At 39.6% G+C, this 20,867-nt stretch overlaps 1 protein-coding gene across 1 annotated transcript in view; it reads right to left on the minus strand.

Annotated features, from left to right (window-relative positions):
• The window catches only part of LOC119787417 (intestinal mucin-like protein), a 72,067-nt gene that overhangs the window by 50,342 nt on the left and 858 nt on the right, over positions 1 to 20,867 (minus strand). The window contains exons 3-11 of the mRNA XM_038291272.1: positions 20,258 to 20,502; positions 19,981 to 20,164; positions 19,702 to 19,903; positions 19,417 to 19,592; positions 19,226 to 19,295; positions 17,465 to 17,565; positions 16,400 to 16,431; positions 16,139 to 16,316; positions 15,943 to 16,047 (exon numbers count right to left, since the gene is read on the minus strand). Coding sequence (XP_038147200.1) covers positions 15,943 to 16,047; positions 16,139 to 16,316; positions 16,400 to 16,431; positions 17,465 to 17,565; positions 19,226 to 19,295; positions 19,417 to 19,592; positions 19,702 to 19,903; positions 19,981 to 20,164; positions 20,258 to 20,502 — 1,293 coding nt within the window. The remainder of the gene's footprint in view (positions 1 to 15,942; positions 16,048 to 16,138; positions 16,317 to 16,399; positions 16,432 to 17,464; positions 17,566 to 19,225; positions 19,296 to 19,416; positions 19,593 to 19,701; positions 19,904 to 19,980; positions 20,165 to 20,257; positions 20,503 to 20,867) is intronic.

Here is a 20,867-nt window from a genome sequence, read left to right on the forward strand (position 1 = left end):
TGAGCCGTATGCTCAGCGCACTGATCTTGGTTGGAGTATAGTTGGACAAACCAATCCCTGCTTAAACTACGGAGACGCAATTGGAATCAGTCATCGCAGCATTGTTAAGAAGGTCATCCCAGAGCTTGAGTCCTCTCAAAAGCTTCAGAACAAAGTCTATTATGTCAACAGAACAAAGGTGAAAGACGTCACTCCTTCAGACATTATCAAAGCACTCGAAGGAGATTTTTCTGAACGGGCTATTGATAACAACCCTGTGTCGCAAGAAGATTTACAGTTTATCAAAAAGCTTAGTGAGAACATCATACAAAACGAAAGCGGCCACTACGAGATGCCATTACCATTTCGTAACCAAAGACCCACATTACCAGACAATAAAATATGTGCAATGCATCGCCTAAAGTGTCTGGAAAAAAGATTAAAGAAGGACAAATCATACTACAATGACTATGCTAACTTTGTGGATGACATAATCTCAAGAGGAGATGCAGAAAGGGTTCCAGACCAGGAGTTGAATAACCATCCTGCATGGTATATCCCACATCATGGGGTCTATCAACCACACAAACCTGGAAAGATCAGAGTAGTGTTTGATGCCTCTGCAAAGTACTAAGACACTTCTCTCAATGACCATCTCCTAACTGGCCCTGACTTGACGAACACATTGGTGGGCGTTCTTTGTCGTTTTCGCAGAAGCTCTATCGCATTCATGTGCGATATAGAGCGAATGTTCCATCAATTTCATGTCTCAAAAGAAGATCAGGACTATTTAAGGTTCCTTTGGTGGGAGAAAGGAAATTTGGAAGCAACACCATCCGTTTACCGTATGAAGGTCCATCTCTTTGGAGCAGCGTCTTCTCCAGGCTGTGCCAATTTTGGCCTAAAACACCTAGCAGCCCAAGGACATGGCCAATTTAAAGAAAACACCATACATTTCATACAAAGAAACTTTTACGTTGACGACGGCTTGGCAAGCGTTCCAACTGAAAATGAAGCCATTCAGCTCATCAAAGACTCAAGAGAGTTATGCTCCAAAGGGAAGTTAAGACTCCACAAAATTGTGTCCAATAGTGAGAGAGTTATGTCCACTATTCCAAAGGAAGAGTGTGCTACAGTTAGGGACCTTGATATGTCTCTCGGTTTACCACACATTGAAAGAGTTCTCGGAGTTGAATGGAGCATCACTTCAGACGCTTTCAAGTTCAGAGTCCAAGCCAAGTCCAACCCGCTTACCAGAAGAGGTGTACTGTCTACCGTTGCTTCTATTTACGATCCGCTGGGTTTTATAGCCTCATTTGTACTCTTAGGCAAGCAAATCCTCCAGCAAATGTGCAAGGATAAAGTCGAGTGGGACCAAGAGCTTCCAGATTACTTAAAACCTCAGTGGGAATCCTGGATTAAAGATCTTCCAAGTTTAGCCAACATGGAGATTCCAAGATGTTTCATCCCTGCAGAGTTTGGCCAGGTTAAAAGCTTCGAACTTCATCACTTCGCAGATGCCAGTGTCAATGGATATGGTGCATGTACTTACCTGCGAATCATTAACCAATCAGATGAAGTCCATTGTTGCCTAGTGATGGCAAAATCAAGAGTCACACCCACTGCTGTCATGACCATCCCTCGACTCGAACTCTCAGCTGCAGTTGTTGCAGTTAGATTCAGTGATCTTCTCAGGGCAGAGCTTGAAATCCCAGACATTACAGAGTTTTTCTGGACAGATTCCACTGTTGTTCTCGGATACATAAATAATGATGCCAAAAGGTTTCAAGTGTTCGTAGCTAATTGCATTCAAAGGATCAAGTCAAGCACAAGGCCAGAACAATGGGCGTACATCCCATCAGAGCAAAAACCTGCAGACTACGCTTCTCGAGGCTTAACTGCAGAACAATTGAAGTACTCCAATTGGTTTAAGGGACCAGCATTTCTCTGGGAGAGGAACATTCCTGCTAGAGATATGAAGGTGGGAGAGGTCAAGGAAAATGACCCAGAACTTCGCAAAGCTTTTGTGTGTACCACCAACGCAAAAGAAGAGCAGACTATTCTCAACAAATTTGAAAAGTTCTCAGAATGGTCCCGATTGATAAGAGCACTTGCAACCCTGAGAAGAAAGGTTAAGGAATGCAAGGGAGACAAACAAAGGACAAAAGAAAGTACAAGTTTGGAAGAGAGAAAAGAAACAGAACTGTTTGTCATCAAACTTGTTCAAGAGAAAGCTTTTGCAGAAGAGATAAAGAGTCTAAAATCAAATAAACCAGTTTCCAAGACCAAAAACCATCATCTTTACAAACTAAGTCCATTTCTGGACGAAGACGGACTCCTTAGAGTTGGTGGACGTTTGAGTCAAGCTGTGCTGCACTCACATGTAAAGCATCCAGCCATACTTCCCAAGGACAGTCATGTTTCAACTTTGCTCATCGGACATTTCCACTCGAAGGTTCAGCATCAAGGTCGTGGAATGACTCTGAATGAGCTGCGTGCCAACGGTTGGTGGATTCTAGGAAATAGCCGTGCAGTCTCATCATACATCTTCAACTGTGTCAAATGTCACAAATACAGAAGGAGGACAGAGACTCAAAGTATGGGAGATTTGCCAGCTGGTCGAACTGAGCCTACCCACCTTTCACTTATGTCGGAATGGATTGTTTTGGACCGATATATGTCAAGGACGGCCGTAAGGAGCTCAAAAGATATGGACTGATACTAACTTGCTTATGTTCACGAGCCATTCATATTGAAGTTGTAGATGACCTGAGTACAGACGCATTCCTGAATGCGATACGTGCGTTTATCGCAATAAGAGGGAATGTGCGCCAGCTAAGATGTGACAGAGGCACCAATTTCGTTGGTGCTCAGAGAGAGCTGGCTGATCTCATGAAAGACATGAATCAGGAGAAAGTGAAGGCACTTGGATGTGAGTTTCTTATGAATCCCCCTTCAGCAAGCCATATGGGTGGAGTATGGGAGAGACAGACAAGAACCATCTGTAGTGTTCTTTCAGCCATCCTTGACCAGTCAGCCAAGAGACTTGACAGTACATCTTTGAGAACCTTTTTGTATGAGGTTATGGCGATTATCAACAGTAGGCCACTCACCATTGAGCATTTGAGTGATCCAACAGGCCCTGAACCATTAACACCTAACCATATTCTCACGATGAAGTCGACCATTATCCAACTTCCACCAGGAGATTTGATGAAAGAAGATTTGTATCTTCAAAAAAGATGGAGAAGAGTGCAATATTTGGCCAACGAGTTTTGGATCCGTTGGAGGAAAGAATATTTGCTCAACTTGCAACCAAGACAAAAGTGGAATGCACACAGAAGGGATCTTAAGATTAATGATATAGTGCTTCTGCAAGAAGACGCGGCACCACGCAATGAATGGAAGCTGGCCAAAGTCACAGATGTCTATCCTGGAACCGATGACAAAGTGAGAAAGGTTAGGCTTTTGGTTAGTGAAAAGACGTATGACAAACACGGTAAACATGTGACTAAAACACTTTCATTAGAATGCCCTATACATAAGGTTATTGTTTTGCTAGAAGCAGACTAAGGGTTTTGTTTTTGTTCATGCTGAGTATTCTGAATGTAAAAAATACCACATGAGGAATTGTGAGATTGGTGGGAGTGTTGCCGCCACTTTTTCATTTATGCCTGTTTTGTGTGTATTTCATTGCTGTTGTGGATATGCGCCACCAGGGGGCGCATGGAGGGGCTTTGTATGCAGATTGGAGATTAGTTTTCTAAGAAGAAGCGATTTCCAGAGAGAGCTGATGCATGTGTCGGTCACAGGTCGGTCACAAAGTTTAAGTAAAGCAAGAAAGAAGAAAACCAAGAATAATTCCACTCTATTCTGGTACTCAGCCAACGAGGTATTAAGTCTGTTTATTTGTGGCAGTCGTCATATTTGTTAATTGTCTTTATTTTTTGTAAGCTAATTATTGTATTGTTTGTGCCTTTTAGTTTTCACGGTGTGGTTTATGAGTCTGAACAAGCAAGATTCAATAAATCCATCGGTAGAGAAAGCCACTTGTGCCTGTCGTACCTGGGGGGAATTACAAAAGCTCTACAACAGAGCTAGCTGTCACTCATGTTTTAGAAGCACAGTGGATTCAAATGATTGGATTACCTCCTTGGCAGCCTTCAAATGCTACAAAGGAGACCTTTTAATCACCTTTTTATTCAGGTCAGGTGTGTGGAGGCAGGGAAACACCTAAACTATGGAGGACAGCGGGCCCTGACAACCAGGATTAAGAAAACCTGTTATAGAAGAAATTAGAACCTCCCCTGTGCTCGGGCTGTTTTGAATTACTAGGCTTTATTACTCCTTTTCAGAGTAAATCATTTTAATTGAGACCCATTTAACAGGTCGAATATTTTATTTCTGTCATGATTTTGGCTGCTGATCAGATCCATCATCATCAGATCCACCTGTTCCGGTTTCCTATTTAAGCTCCCCGTTTCCCAGCCATCAGTGCCAAATTATTCTGGAGTCTTTGGTGAAGTTTTCAAGCGTACTTTAGTGTTCTGGTTGTCCGATCCTGATCCGTTTTTACCTTTGGACCTTTGAGCCTTCCTGCCAGAGATGGGGACTGAAGTTTCAAAAATGTAGGTTCGTAAAAGAAGGACTGAGTCCACACAGAAAGGGATTTTCAACAGCTTCTGCAGAAGGGGAGAAAGAGCTGCAACCCAACACTTCAACTCTCTCTCAAACCCCCCTCCTGCAGTGCTATTTTATTAACAGAACATAACACATGGTTACAAAACAGAGTATTGTTCTGACAGAACAATTGATCAGGTCATAAGACAGAATGCTCCACTGACTGAATCACAAGACAGAGCTGTCCTCTTGACTGAATCACAAGAAAGAGTGGTCTTCTGATTGAATCATAAGACAGAGTGAAGCATCTCATTTCTCCAATATTTCATATGTACATACATTAATTTTATAATCATCATTGAATAAACCTAACATTTCCGTCCTGTTGTGCATATAAACATCAGCACGTAGCACTTCTAAAACCATTTTTACTACACACATCATAAATGCATTGCAGATAAGGAATTCAGTAATCAAAGATCAATATGCAAAAAACTAAAATATGAAAAGGATGAAAATGTAAAACTTAAGCAAAAATGTAAGATTTATCAAGAATGTAAAAGCTTCAAAAACCTGTCCCTTGAGTAGGCAAAACCTCTCTAATAGAGGGAAAATTCCTACCCGACCCTTCCCTTGGAAGCGATCATTATCCCTGTAACAGATTACACAGTTGCAACATCATCAGTATCCTCACCAGCATATTGGCGGAGTTGAACATAAGTAACAGCTGAATACTGGATTAGAGTGGATCCCATCATTTTCTGAATCATTGACTGTAGGCATGGTATTAAGCAACAAATAAAAAGGAAAAAAATGAGGAACATTCCTACAAATGGTAAAGCTATCTTCATCAGCACCTGCCACCATGATCCCATGGTGAACAAACTTGTCCATGGTGCTGGACTTACACCGGAGGTGTGAACTGTTTTGTTCAAACCTTCAGCAACGCGCTTGTCATACTGCCACCACATATTGGCACCATAGGGATGACATGCTGTGGATCCATCAAAAACCATTCTGGTTTTCCTTTGTTTCAGGTGGTCAGTTTGAGTCCCTAAGAACACCAGTCCAATGGTCACCATCAGGCAGCAGAGCCACTTTAGTTTTCCCATCTTCACCAGTTCCTCCAAGGAAGCACCCACTAACCAGGACTCTAAAAGACTGGGTTAGGTTAGTTTCTTCACCAGCGTTGAGACGAAAAGCTCTAAATTGCTTAACCCCTTTGTAGCTGGGCTTCACCACAGATCCCTACCTTAGTCGTGGGGTCCCTGTGAAGGTAACTGGGCTTTTCGCCGAGGAAGGTCTTTAATCAGCTTACAATGACTCTGGTGGATCCAAGTGTCTCTCTCCTGGATCTTCACAGCGGTTGGAGTTGCTAGTTGCACAATGTAGGGTCATTCCAACCTTGGAGCTGCCCAATTTTTCCTCTTGATGATTTTAATCAGCACTCGGTCTCCAGGCTTCAGGGCTTCCTATGGGGAAACAAAAGGAGCTTTTGTTTTTTGCAACATGTGAGACATACTCTGCAAAAAAATTTAAAGTAGTTATTTAAACCTATCCTTATTATCCCTCCTGTTGAGACATGGTAAGGCCATTGGCTCAAAATAGCTGCTGCTTTCAATCAGAATCAGAAATACTTTAATAATCCCAGAGGGAAATTACTTGTGTTACACGCTCCAGTTACAGTTTTATATATATATATATATATATATATATATATATATATATATATATATATATATATATATATACACACACACACATCCAACTATACAATATATTAAAGATGAAAAAAATAAGAATATGGGGGAGCTACTGTTTCCACGGGTCCCCTTTAACCCTTTAGAGTAGGACACTACAGGTTTGAGCTTATCACCATGAGACTGTAACAACACAGAGGTCATATAAATTGCTTAACCGTCAACTGTTTGGAATAACGGTTTTTGATAATTTTGTAGAGCCAAGACAGTTGCTGAGAAAAGTTCTGCTATTAGCTCTGTGAATTGCTGCTCTGCTTCTGGGGTCCATTAGATTGTCTCTGACATAGCTATTGGTGTGTCATAAAAAAAGCTTAAGAGAAGTTGAGTTTTTTTTCATAATGTGGAGTCTAAGCTCTGCAGTAATAGCACAATTCTAAAAAAGACATTCGTTCTTTGGTTACTGGCTTACACTCTCTAGCTATTACAGTTCTTCACTGTTCTTGTAGCTTTTTACCTTCTTCTGAAATAACATGGCCCAAGCAACAGACTTGTTTCTGCACCCACTAAAATTTTTTATAACTGATTTTATACTTTCCCTTGCTTCACGTTTTAGCAGATATTGTTTTATCTGTGGCCTGTATTGCAATTTAGGAACTATTTTAACTGGATCTACAGTTGTCAACAGTCCTACATCATTTTTTCCTGTAGACCACAAAGTATTTGGAATATCTTTGAAATCATTTTCATTAGATTGCGATTTTAACACTTGCTTAATCTTGAACCTGGGGTTTTCCATCGAACAGAAATTTTATAAGGCTGTTTCCATAGTTGGAACAGATAGACATGGAGCAGAGATGATAAGCATGTTGCATAAAACCAAGAAGGATTTAGTTGCAACACCATTACATGCATTATTCGTACAGCCTTCATTCCCCCCAGCGTGGGGAAAATTGCAATGACTAATTTTTCCATCAGGTCTCACCCTAACAGAGTAATGGGGTGAGTTGGAGATATTACCACAGAAGCATGCAACATTGCAACCTTTTTCCTGTTTGAAGGTCTTCTATTTCTATTGCCCTTGACATCCATTCCTAGGATGTTTGACCATTTGCTGATTTTACAAAAACTGGCATTTTAGATGCTTTTAGCATTTACATTACATCATCTTTAATACAAGTATACCAGGCTCCTGAATTGCATACAGGTCTAACTTCCTGTCCACTATTTATGTTTTTCCTTTTAATGCATTTAATATCCCCCATGCTCCATACATATCTACTGTTTTAATGGCCCCTGATCCCTATTTGCTCAAGCACCTAGTCACACCTCAGATGAAGAACTGCCCTGTGGACTCTTCCCCTGCCCTGCGGATCAGCTGATTGTATCTGTTTGGGGCACGCCCTAAACCAATGGTAGGGTGACCCAAAATTCCAGCATTTCTGGTCTGCTTTTACAGGTCTGGGCTGAAAGCCCCCTCAGCCCCTAGGACCACCCCTGCCTCCTCGGAAACCTCCTTGACGCCTTTTGACATTTCACATGCTTTTGTTAGTGCAACAATCTCTGCAGCTTGTGCAGAATACGATGACCCTGTTAAGGGTTTTTTGATCATCTACAATTACAAAACCAACTAAGCTCTTTCCTGAAGCTGACCCATCCACATAAAACATTTTATAACCCTCCTGTGGTTCATCTTTTCCCCTGGGTGGTTAGATCCAGAGAGTAAAGTGTTTTTGGGAATAAGCCTGAATGTACAACACATGTTTCAGCTGTTTCTAGCTCTGGCGTAACTTCCCCTTGTAGCATAAAATCTGTACATCTTTTCACTCCCATCCCTCTGTCTGTAGGCACCAGGGCTATTTGCAATTTCCTTAATAAATCTCTGCCTAATAGATTAACTGTACAATCTGGGCTTAACACAAAATCAGCTTCCACTGTAAATCCCTCTTCATCAGTGACCAATTGTTTTTCAGAAATGCGCTGAACCACCCTTCTCCCATCAGCAGAGACTACTGTGATCCATTTTGGTCCCAGTTTAACCTGAGGTAATTTATCCCTCAGGACAGATTAATCAGCTCCGGTGTCACACAAAAATTTCACTCTTACTCCTTGAATGTTTAAATGCCAGTATGGTTTTTCTGATGTGTTTAAAAAAGAAAGGAAAATTTGCTGTAGGTCCAGGACCTCCACTGTGTCCACAATTAAATTTGCTGGTGCACATGGCTCCTGGCGTCAGTGCTGGTCATAATATTGGCGACGGGAAGGGTCACTCTGCGGGGGTCTAGACATTCTCGAGCTAAATGGCCCTCCTTATCACAATTGTAGCACCTATTGTGCTTTCTACGTGGCCCTTTGTTTTTCCCCTGTGACCACCGGCCCCTAACTTCAGCCCAATTATGGCCCAAACTACACTTCATTGCTTTTTCTATGTTTAGCTTGCACAATCCACATATTTAACCCCTCTAATTCTTTTCTGTATGTAGCTTGCATGACTAAAGTAATTTTCTGGCGGGTTATTTATTTTTTATTTTTTGGTCTCGAACCTAATATTGTTGGAGAACATGCAGGCGCATTAGGAAGGCTGTCAGCTGAAGTCAGCGCTGCAGTCGCTGCTCTATTGCCCCCTCCCGCAGATTCAAGCTGTCTCCTTCTACAAGGAGTTTCATTATCTTCTGGATGCACAAACAACTTTAAAGACAGACAAACATAACATGAAATCTATTTATTTAATTTTTTATAATAACATCGCATCTACTTTGTGCCTGTATTATACCAACACCTCGCCATTGGAGCTTATTTATTAGTTTATCTATTTTTTTTTTTTTTGCACTAGTGCTTGTTTGTAGCCGGCACAAAACATTTCTCCATTGATCTACCTTTATGATCTTCTCTTTACTCTTTAGTTATTTTATACTTAAGTTCTATTATTTTATTATTTTGGAATAGAGGCGTCCCTCAAACCCATATTTTTTTAATCCATATATTTAAGTGTTTATTTTTTGTTGGATCCTGCGCTTCTACAAACTTCTAATCGTTGGATTTTAAATTATCTCTACATTTTCTTTGACCTTTACCCATTTTAAAGAATTTAGTCCAGTACAAACACCTAGGGTATTCTAAGCACTGGATGTTTATTCAGCAGGACAGAACCCAAAAATTGTTGTGGTAATTTCTGCTTCTACCTTTTCAGGTGAGAAATTCTTGCCTCTGCATCCACAAGGGCTGCACTGTATTTACTCCTGCTGTTTTGGTATGAAACAACGGAACTTAAAGGTTCCATTGTTTCCTCACACACTTTCACACAGTCACTCCTTTTTTAAGGCCTACTTTATTCTTTTAAAAATTGTTTTAAAATGCTATTTAATGCAATCTTTTTTATTTCTATGTGTACACTTTGGAGTCCCAGACTCCACACACACAGGCCCTCACATGCACAGGATACCCAGATCCCAGATCTGTCAACGAAACGTGGCTTCGTCAAATATCCCTGCTGCGGCAGCTGCAAACCTTACTATCCCGAGAACAACACAGAGTCCCAGACTCAAACGCACAGAATACCCAGATCCCAGATCTGTCAACAAGACTTCGTCTCATCAAATATTCTTGCGATTACAGCTGTAAATTAAATGGTAAATTAAATAGGCCTACCCTTTGCTGCGCAGCTCAGTTTCTCTGGGAGTCGTCACCAGGATGCCCAGGGCAGGGCTGGACCAACCTATTGGTCCCGTCCGGCGAAGGGGGGACGGCTGTCGACAGATTCTTGGCCTTGGTCCCGCGCAGTCCTGGACAATTGGATCTTGACTCCCGGGTTTCGGCACCAAAATTGTTAGGTTCAACAATGTAGGTTCATAAAAGAAGGACTGAGTCCACACAGAAAGGGATTTTCAGCAGCTTCTGCAGAAGGGGAGAAAGAGCTGCAACCCAACACTCCAACTCTCTCTCTCCGACCCCCCTCCTGCAATGCTCTTTTATTAACAGAACATAACACATGGTTACAAAACAGAGTATTGTACTGACAGAACAACTGATCAGGTCATAGGACAGAATGCTCCACTGACTGAATCACAAGACAGAGCTGTCCTCTTGACTGAATCACAAAACAGAGTGGTCTTCTGATTGAATCATAAGACAGAGTGAAGCATCTCATTTCTCTACTGTTTCATATGTACATACATTAATTTTATAATCATCATTGAATTAACCTAACAGTTTCCCTCTGGGAAGAGGCTTTGCAGAATTCAATGCAGGTTCTTTCCCACCACCATTAGACTGCTAAACTGTTGAAATAAAAACTCTAAATCATGTCACAGACTCTGCATCACACTGATAACGCCAAACCAAAAATACTGCATATTTGCACCATATATATTATTGCTTTGAACTTCCATATCAATGCTCCATGTTTTTTCTCCCACACAGTATGCATTTGATCACTGCTGCACTATAGGGAATGGAAATGTTCATTTACTGTCTGAAAAGCTCTACTAAACAATTTTTTAATATAAACTCTGGATATACAAAATGACAATAATTGTTTTAAAATGTTTTTTGTTGTCTTTGACTGTCTGATCTTTTCTTACCCGCACACAGTAGAGGCAGAATAACAGCAGAGGGGCTGTCAGGCAGTCACCTAATAACGCTACGTGACGCAGCTATCTGTGTTCAGAGCGTTTTGAGTCCGTGTTTTTTTTCTCTCTCCCTCTGCTCCTGAGTCCTGTCTATCGGTGAAACTTCCTCTGATCTGTCGCTTTGAGACATTATATTATTGGGGTCGCTATTCATTGCGTACAGAGTAGCTACACGGTTGAAGGAGAGACACAGCAGCTTCTCTGTCAAATTCTGGGTCCTACGTTCTGAGCTTGTGACACTTTCTCATACCTTTATTTTTTCCACCTTTATATTTTTTATTAAAAAAACAAAAAAGTGTATGGGTTTTTTCTCTTTCTGTCCCTTTCAGCAGCCACTGACTGGTGAGTTACAGGCTGAGAGGTTAACAGATTGTAGAAATATCTGTGATTTTCAAAGAACTAAAGTGCAGGTAAGTTCCAAAAAATAAGAGTGTGAAACGGAAATTAGCATGTGTTAACTTCCCCGAGCTGCAAGGCTCATTCAACATTAACTTTACCAGGCCATTTCATTTTCATCATCTCATCTCGCTGTTTCTTCTTCTAATTTCTGCACCTGACTCTTGATTCTGTTTCCAAGCACAAGTTTTGCATAATCAAAAAGTACTGGCAGGTAGGGAAAGCGGCACCACAGGGAAGCCTGGAGAGCTCTACATTTTTCCTTGGCATGTTATTTTGTTTTGTATTGCTTATCTAATAACAAGCTTTACAACCTCTTATTTTTAATATTTTTTATTATTAGTGCTTTGATGCATTTCCTTAGCCTGATGTTTTTGTTGGCTCTCTCCCAGGCTCTTAGTGCCTTACTAACAGTTTGTGATTCTAGGGGGTGATGTGCCAAAGCAGTGCCAGACCTTTATGCAGGTAATCCTGCTTCATGCTACAGGAGTCTGATAGAATCTATCCAAAAATATACACTGCAATTTTTTTTATCTATAGTAATTGTGGTATTTAACCAATTAAAAATCATGAATAGCCTTTTCCTGTATTTATAACAACATGTTTTATAAAGCATAAAACAAAACTATGAATATATTTAAATGAAGAAAGACAGGAGAATTGAAGTCACTTGCATAATTTTATTGAATCAGCTGATAAACGAACTCCAGAAAGTTTGTTATACTTTATAGGAGACTTTGTAATTATTTAAAGGAATCTGGTTATATATATATCTCACATTTTTGAGTAAAGGTTTTCACTGCAGTGTGAAGCGCCGCTTTCTTCGAAGATGTCCAGCAGGCGTGGTGCACTCTGTGTGGCCGCAGCCGCACTCCTCAATGTGCTCATAGGTGAACTGGACGTGCCCGCCATTTTCACACGCCAGATCGATGGTGCGATTGTTGAGGCGTTTCTCTTTACAACAGGAGCAGGAATGTTCCATAGCACCTGCTGCTTCAGAGTACCTGAAATAAAAAGGAGCAGAGATTAGCACATTCACAACCTCAGAAACAGTTTAGTACAGTTTGGTGACTTCTTAGAGGAAGACAAGCTAGACGTAAAGTCATCCTTACTTGCTGAAAGTGTTGCACGATCCTTCGCAGTACGGCATATCGACCTCTGCTTGACAGCCATTGTGGTTAATAGAAGTTTTAACAGTCTCCAACCTGCAGGCTTTCTCTTTCTCTACACCTTTTAAAATGTGAAACGAAGGAAAAACCTAAGTTTGTGTTGCTTATTTAATCTGATTTCATCTAAAGGTAAAACATATATATTTACTTACAGATTTTACAGCAGCCGTTTGCTGCAGTCTGAATTGTGTCCTGTACAGAAAACAGCACAACAACAAAAGTTGGAACTAATTTCTTTATGGTGCACTGCAAAAATTATCTAAAAGCAGGTAAGCAGGTTGAGCAGGTAAATAGATTGATCTGCCAATCTGCCAGAGTATCTTCACTCTAAAATAAGATTATATATATATATATATATATATATATATATATATATATATATATATATATATATATATATATATATATATATATATATATATATATATATATATATATATATATAAATATTTTTTTTACAGTATCCCGTCTGGCAACGTGACAATAAGACCATTTTAAATGAAAATTATAATTGAATATTAGTAAAGAAATATTATAAAAAAGAAAAAAAAAAATAATAAGATAACATGCACTTGAAATAAGGCAATGCAATTGCTTTTTCTTATTTTAAATGTAAATTGTCTTGTTCCATTGGCAGTAAGTGTCTCACTTACCTCTTCAATTCAAGAAAAATTAACTTATTTTAAGAAAAAATTACTTGTTTAGATGTAAATTATTTGCAGTGTATATTCCAGGTTTATGTATTAAAGTTGCCACATACCTTTTTGCAGTTGCTCTCTTGGAAGAACGGGCAAACGATTTTAGAGCTGATGACTGTAAAAGACTCTCCGCTCTTCACGCAGGTTTTACTCTCACACTTATTTTCAGGAGGCGACCAGGTTTCGTCAACCTTAAAATCATCAAAATACACATGGTGTTTTTAGAAAATAAAACAAATGAACAGGTGAAAGAGATTAATTCAGTTTACCTTTAAAGGTGTTGTAGAACCATTAACATTGATCACGCAGTGTGTTTGCACACACGCCCCACAGCAGTCAGCTGGGTTGGTTTTCACATATTCAAATCCCTGAGATAAAGACAATAATAAATTAAATCCATATGGCCAAATGAAAATAGATTTCCTTCAATTTTGACTTCTTTCATGTTTTCTTTCAGAAGTTAAAGTATTCTATTTTAAAAGTTATGCAATGCATTAAGAAGAAATTGGTCTCATTTCAACCTGAAAAATTTGCACAGAAAGAAAAGACAGAAGAATTTTATTGATACAATTACTTTAGTCTTTGGCGCTCAGACCTCGGCACAAAACATTTGTCCTGAATTTTGATAGATATGCATGAACAGAGTAAAGAACAGGGCTGTTTCCCCCCAGGCCTGAAACTGGTGGTGGAGTGGGGATAGATGAAGTTGGTCAGTGAGCTGATACTAGAGCTTCACTCAGGAACCTGGAAGATGCAAGTCCAATTGGATAACACAGGTTGAGAGAACCTGTCCATGATGAGCAAGCATGAAGCGACAGTGGAGAGAAAAACTCCCCGTTGGGAATCTGGCAGAACCAGGCTCAAAATGGCGGTCTTCTGCCGGACCGGTTGAAACGAGACGCTGAATGCAGTAAGTCTGAGAGGAGTGAAACTGTGAGGAAGCTTTAGCTACGATGGTGGAGGAGGGGCTGGAGGGGGGTTGAAACCGGGTCATCTGAATTGAAGTCAAACATAGCACGACCCCGCCTGCACTCTAGGTAGCAGACAAGTTGTTGATTGGAGACATTTAAGATGAACTTTGGATGCCGATTGGCTCTCGTGGAGGCATGGTTCAAAGCTGATTGGCTGTGTCGCAGGCGGCTGAAGGCGAGTAATCAGTTTATTCAGTTAAACTTCCGCCTAGGCTCCATTTCTAAGATAAAATGTATGGTTTATTTTCTAAATGAGGCTATTTGGCATGTTTTGGTATGCTCCCTGTGCACAACCAATTTCACTTCAGTTTTAAATGTCAGAATTTTTAATCAAGACTAATTGGTGAATATAAAATGTTGCTACTACAAGAACTAGTAATGTCACTATCAGTTAACCCATAGAGTACTTTTCTGTTTTCTTTCTTTATTACTGAAAAATGTCCACCAACTCTAATACCTTTCGAATCTCACCCAATAAAATATAATAAATATAGGATAAATGAATAGGTTAGATTGATGTAACTGCTTAATTTTGGTCTAGAATTCAATTAATGTTTTTCTGAGTGATAGCTGGGGGAGAGGTTGAAAAATATAAATGATCCATTAAAATGTAACTTTCCAAACAGAAATCTGTCTGAATTATAGTTAGTTTATTAATCTAGAAGGTGTTTTTTTTATTTCAAAGGGAACACAAAATTAACTTAGCCCATTAGAAGCAAAACAAGGGAAAAAAGGTGTTTACCTACTTTAAATGGAAATCTACAGCCATAAAAACTGCAGATATTTAGAGTTTTTGAAAACATTTCTGCTGAATTATTATGATGTGCAGAAACTTCCCAGTAAACGTAAAACTAAATTTCTTCATGCAACTTCCCCAGTTGCATGAAGCTTTGCATTATATAGTTTGCTTACAGTGACACGCACCTGAATGACTTTAAAATAGTGCTTATGCAAAAAAAATAAAATATTCAGATGTCTGAATTCATGCTCTCTGAGGAACCTCCAAGTCCTTCACAAAGTAGCTGTATTTATACGTGGAAAAACACATAAAGTAGATTATGTTAATTATTCTGCATTTTTTCACATTTTTTAATTTTATTTTAGATTGCCATTCATTGTTTCCCTTTCTGTCCACAATTGTGTACCACTTTGTGTTAGTCTTCGACAAAAAATCATCATGAAATATATAGATGTTTTTGGTTTTAACAGGTAATTTTTTTCCTTTTTCCCCCAACAGCTGCACAAGCTGCTGTAACTGGATGAACACTTATATTTAACAATAAACATACAGACAGAGCAACTGAACATTAAAATATGACCCACCATACTAACACCTGAAACTTTATAAAAAAAAGACTGTTGCAAGACTACATAAGGTATTAAATCTTTATTAATACCTTACTTAAATCATGTTTAATATTACCATGCATGTTACATTGTGTATAGTATGGGAACCACTTTGTCTTTCTTACCTCTGCACACGTTTCTTTGCACTGCCGATGTCTACACACTATTTGCATTTCATCAGCAAAGGAAGAGTTTGCAGAGCAGGTGCAATCCTCACAAGTCTTGGCAGGAACTGAGGAACCAGGCTGACAAAGGCGAATAAATTCAGTATTAATCCAGGAAGTGATAAAATATACTTATACATCAATATTTATTCCTTACCCTGTATTCAACATCATCTTGGACACAGACTCGTTTACGTTCTAGGAAAAACAATGAGCAATTTAATAAATAAGATAGAAAGTGTTTGATTATTTAATAATTTTTTTTAAGCTCACCACATCTATTTTCTGGACAGCATTTTCCCTCAGGAACGCGGATGTTTGACCTAAAACCAACTGGACAGTTCATGTTGATCTCTGGACACGCACGGCTTTCACATTCTGTTTGACAAAGACGAAGAGCTCAAGTTATTACAAATGTTAGGAGCCACCAGCTGTAAGTAATAAAGATCATTATAGTTAGATGTCTTACGACAAACATGGAGAGTACAGCAGGGATCGGATGGATCAGTTTGATTGACAAGAACGTATCCTGGACCAGAGCACTGTTGTTCAGCTGGTGTTGGGCACGGCTTAGGCTTGCAGATCACAGTCTTGGTGGACTCATCACAGACACAGTTTTGACATTTGTATTCAAATGTCTCATTGAACTAGAGGAACAGCAATGAAGAGATGACTTAAATATGTCAGGAAACCAAAAATAGACTTTACAAGAAAATCAGGTTAAGCTCACCTCACGGGGTGTCCCATCAGGATCAAGGCATCCTGTTAAAACATTGCATAAACAACATGATCTTATTCTCTTCATTCTCTCTATATACTAATGATAATGCAACTCAGTAAACTGAGTTACATATAGTAGTGAGTTATGGAGCAATACTTAGGGAGGTATTTTTTTCTAATCCCCAAGCACCATAAAACTAAATAAACAAAAAATAACAAAAATCTCTAAATAACTTTAGTTTGTACAATTTGACAGTTTTTTTTGGGAATAGACATGGTAAGTTTGTATTCTTCATAACAAATTGCTTGTGAGCTTCAGGGGGCTGTTTTTCTACTGCTGTTGGTTAGAATCAGCAGAGGCTGACATCAGGACTTCAACTTGGAATAAAAACATTAGTAGTAGCCAATTTGATACTACACTTCAGTCACCCAGATACACTATATTACCAAAAGTATTTGCTCAGCCATCCAAATTATTGTAATTAGGTGTTGCAACATCTTCCATGGCCCCAGGTGTATAAAATCAAGCACCTAGGCATGCAGGTTTTATAAGGAACGCGCCCAGGAACTCAGTGAATTCCAGCATTCCTACTTTATGTTTGCGTACATTTTTAATGTTTTGTATTATATTTTAGCCAAAACACTTACATCTTTCTTAAAAAATGAACTAGACTGATTTAAACTTTGAAATCTTGGAATTACACCTTTTACTGTATGTGATGATAATTATAGTAATATTTACTTGTTACACCGATCCAGATCACATATGAGCTCTGATATTGAAGGTTTTTGATGATCACCATAAATTCTAATTGATTCAAATGAATGAATTTTTTCTTAGCATGAACTGTTATGTTTCATGGATGTTATTGAGCAGAGAATGGGTTAGCATTTCATGAATTCTAGAAGTAATAGTTGTAACAACAGCAAATAGTTTTGTACACAGTTTTTTAAAAATCATGGGAGACTGAACAACAGGATTCGGAATGTAGAGGATCCTAATTTAAATACATTAGGAGAACAAAAGGTGAAATCTTGAACCTTAGGTTTAAAACACACAGATTTCAATACTTACCGCAACTTTTAACACATATGTTTGAATCTTTGCTGAAAAGTTTCATTCCTTCCGGACAAAAGCAGCCTTCAGTAGTGAAGTTCATAGTTGGATCATTGGGACTGCAAAATGTAAACATTGAAAACGCTGTTATTGCTCCTTATAGGACTGTAAGTTCCCCTTTAGTTGTTTCTATTTTAGTATTAATATTGTGGTATTATTATGTATATCACCATTAATACTGCACAAATGCATTTCACAGTAAGACAGTGTTATCACACACAAATTCTGCTAACAACATAATGAATTGAACAAAGTGTCCTAGAGATGATACAAAGCTGAACATTTCAGAACACCTGTCCTCCAGAACAAGATTTGGATGTCTTTACTCTGGTAAGAGATCACTGCATTGAGAAAGAGGACACAACACTAAAGCCCAAAATCCTTTTTGTACCCCTTGAAGATTGTAAATTAGAGTACAATATGGCACAAATGTAATAAGCATTAATACATCTAGTTGTATCTAATAAAGGTCGAGGCTCCGGGATCAGCAGGAGGGAAACGCTAAAGACACATAGGAACACAGCATCCCAAACAGTGGGGCTCCCTTGATTGGCTCCTTTACTTAGTATAGTGGGGGGCTGTGAGGCGCGTTTGGGGGTCCTAGGGGGCTCTGGGGGGCGCTCGGAGTGGGGTGCCTGGCAAGTCTGACCCTGGGTTCTGTTGTCCACATGGGGGAGGGGCTTGTGACGCCTCAGGGCATCCTACAGCGGCAGCTTCCAGTGCTCTCTGGGGGTTCCGTGATGGCAAACGTGGGTTACCGCCGGGTGGGTCCGGGGGTCTGGGGTCCCTGGGGCAGTTGCCCTGGGGGGGCATGTGGGGGCGTCGGGGGTTCGGGTTCTGTGGGGAATGCTGCTTGGGGTCTGGTCCAGTGTATGCCCAGCTGTCCAGCCATGTTGGGGCCTCTGGTGTGCTGGGGGGCCTCAGGACCTGTGGAGCTGGTGGGGGGGCATGGGCATTTACACCTTTAATTCTACCTGAGAGCAACACCCAACAACACTAAATTTGAGCTGGCGTAGGGAGGATCGGGGTCTTCTCACACCCCTGTTCTCCGGCTGCCACCTGGAGTCTGGGCCTGGAGGAAGAGCCAGCCGCCTGGTTCGTGGTCTTAAAACCCCTAAAACCCTTCCGGATTTTAGGTTCACCTTCAAATAGCCAATTTAAATAGAAAATCCTGCTAAAAGAAAAGCAGGAAAATAATAATATGAGAAAACTAATACAGTGTGAAACATTGGTTAAAATCCTTTTACCATCTTTTGTGTATTTACACTTTATTTGGAGGAATCAATATTCAGTGATTGTTCTGTTTTGGTAAAGAGAGAGCTGAGCCAAAAGGCAAAGCTTTTGATTTCCTTCGTTACTAACCTCACCTACGGCCAAGAATCCCAAATACAAGCAGCTGAAAAATAGCTTTCTGGAACTTCTTAGAAATAAGGTGAGGAGCCAACTGGGAGACGCTCACAGTTCAGCCACTCCTTCCCCACATTGATAGCAGTCAGCTGAGGTAGCTAGGACCAGGGGGGCAGTAGTAGGCCATTAGGCAGTACTACGCAGTTGCTCGGGCCCAAAGTTCCTGGGGGCAAATAGGGCTGGTTTTGTCCCTTGTCCTGTTGTTTTATTACCAACTACTATAAATGTGCAACTATAACTCTATGATAAAACTAAAATTAGATAAGTAAATGTGTTACAATCAAAAGAAAAATATTTTAATTTAGAACTTACCTGTCCTCACAGGATGGTTGATCTGCAGGCCCACAAGGTCTATAGATTTTGTTTGATGGACAGTTGCTGGCTGTTGGTTGAGAACAATATATTTTTTCTTAAAATTTACTACTGCTTACAATTAAAATGATTCATTAAGATATATATCTTTTTAAATACATTAATTATATACAAAGAAAAACATATTGTACCGCATTGGTCAGTGTGGCTCCTCCAATTTATGCACATTCCAATCTTAGCACAAGCAGCTGCATAAATCTCCAAAGTGGCGCACTGAACCGCCTGGCTGTGAATGCGGCAACTATCATAAACACATCCTTTGTAAAAAGTGTCTGCAGAGATCCATTGACGGCACTGAGCGAAGACACTGGCGTGGAAGATAAAAATATAAGATCATAAAAGTAGGTAATAATTTACAGAAATTCATAAACTGAATTTAATGTAGAGCAAAACAGACCAAATAATTTGTAAACAACCTGCTCAGAAGAAGATCACATATGGAAGATGAATTGCATGGAGTTGGTTCTGGAAGAGGTTCTCCTGGAGGGACACTTGGCTTGCACTCAATTTTATTCTTGTCACTTTCTAGAAGCCAGCTGTCGGCCATTAGAGCGCAACTTTCCTCTCCTTTGCCTCCCTGCAACCCGCAGTCATCCTTCTGATTATTGGTGCAAGTTCCTACAAGGATTATAAAGTGTCATTAAGATTAAAATCAAAGGTTCTACACAGATGTTGAGCTGTGAAGGAGTTCTTACCACATTGACCCTCTGTGTTTCCTCCGAAGTACTTATAAGGAAGGTTCACACTAAAGCCATTTTTTCCAAATGTTACAACCACTCTTAGACGAAGGATCTCTAAAGCAAGGTCAATGCCAGAACTCATCACCTTAACACCTTGTTCCCAAAATGGTAGCCTTAGATTTACTTCATTCTTGTAGGCCTGGAAATAAAATAGGGATATTAGAAAAGGATAACTAATTTTTTCCATATTTTGTTTAAAAGATGATTTTAAGTGGGTATAATCTTGTGTTACCTCCAATTCTGGCTGTCCAGTGAGATTAAAAATGGTGAGTTTGATACTTTGCTTTCCATAGTTTACAATTAAGGATCGACGACAAGAAACATCTCGAGTTGGATCACAACGGTTGTTGTCAATATACATTTCCAAGTCATGCATGGGGGAAATTTCTTTCATCAAATAATAAGAACAGTTTCCTTGGTAACCGTAGTATAGCCCATCAAATGTAATGCGATGGTCTCCCCAGCCTTTGCACTCACCTGAAGTAATACAAATTTCATGTGTTTATAATGTTCAAAGCAAAAACCCTTTTCTTTATTAATTGATCCTACACAGCATTATGACCACTGCCTATAGCCTAGAATAATGATGACATGAAAAAAAAAAGGATTTCTTTCAGTGTCTAGAAATTTATCAATAGCAGTAAATCATTTGAGATTTGTGATGGAAGGTTTTATATGAAATAGGTGGGGGCAGTTTTTTATGAGCATATGCTAAAATAGGTAATATCTGCTCTCACAAGTGATTGTGGTTGTTTATTAAAACAGACAAGCTATATTGTGATTAAGTAGGTTAGCGCATTATTTTCTGTCTGGGGGGTTATAATGTTTAGTTTTGTTAATTT

The sequence above is a fragment of the Cyprinodon tularosa genome, unplaced genomic scaffold (assembly GCF_016077235.1).
Source record: "Cyprinodon tularosa strain WSP-4 unplaced genomic scaffold, ASM1607723v1 ctg298, whole genome shotgun sequence".
Classification (NCBI taxonomy): domain Eukaryota; kingdom Metazoa; phylum Chordata; class Actinopteri; order Cyprinodontiformes; family Cyprinodontidae; genus Cyprinodon; species Cyprinodon tularosa.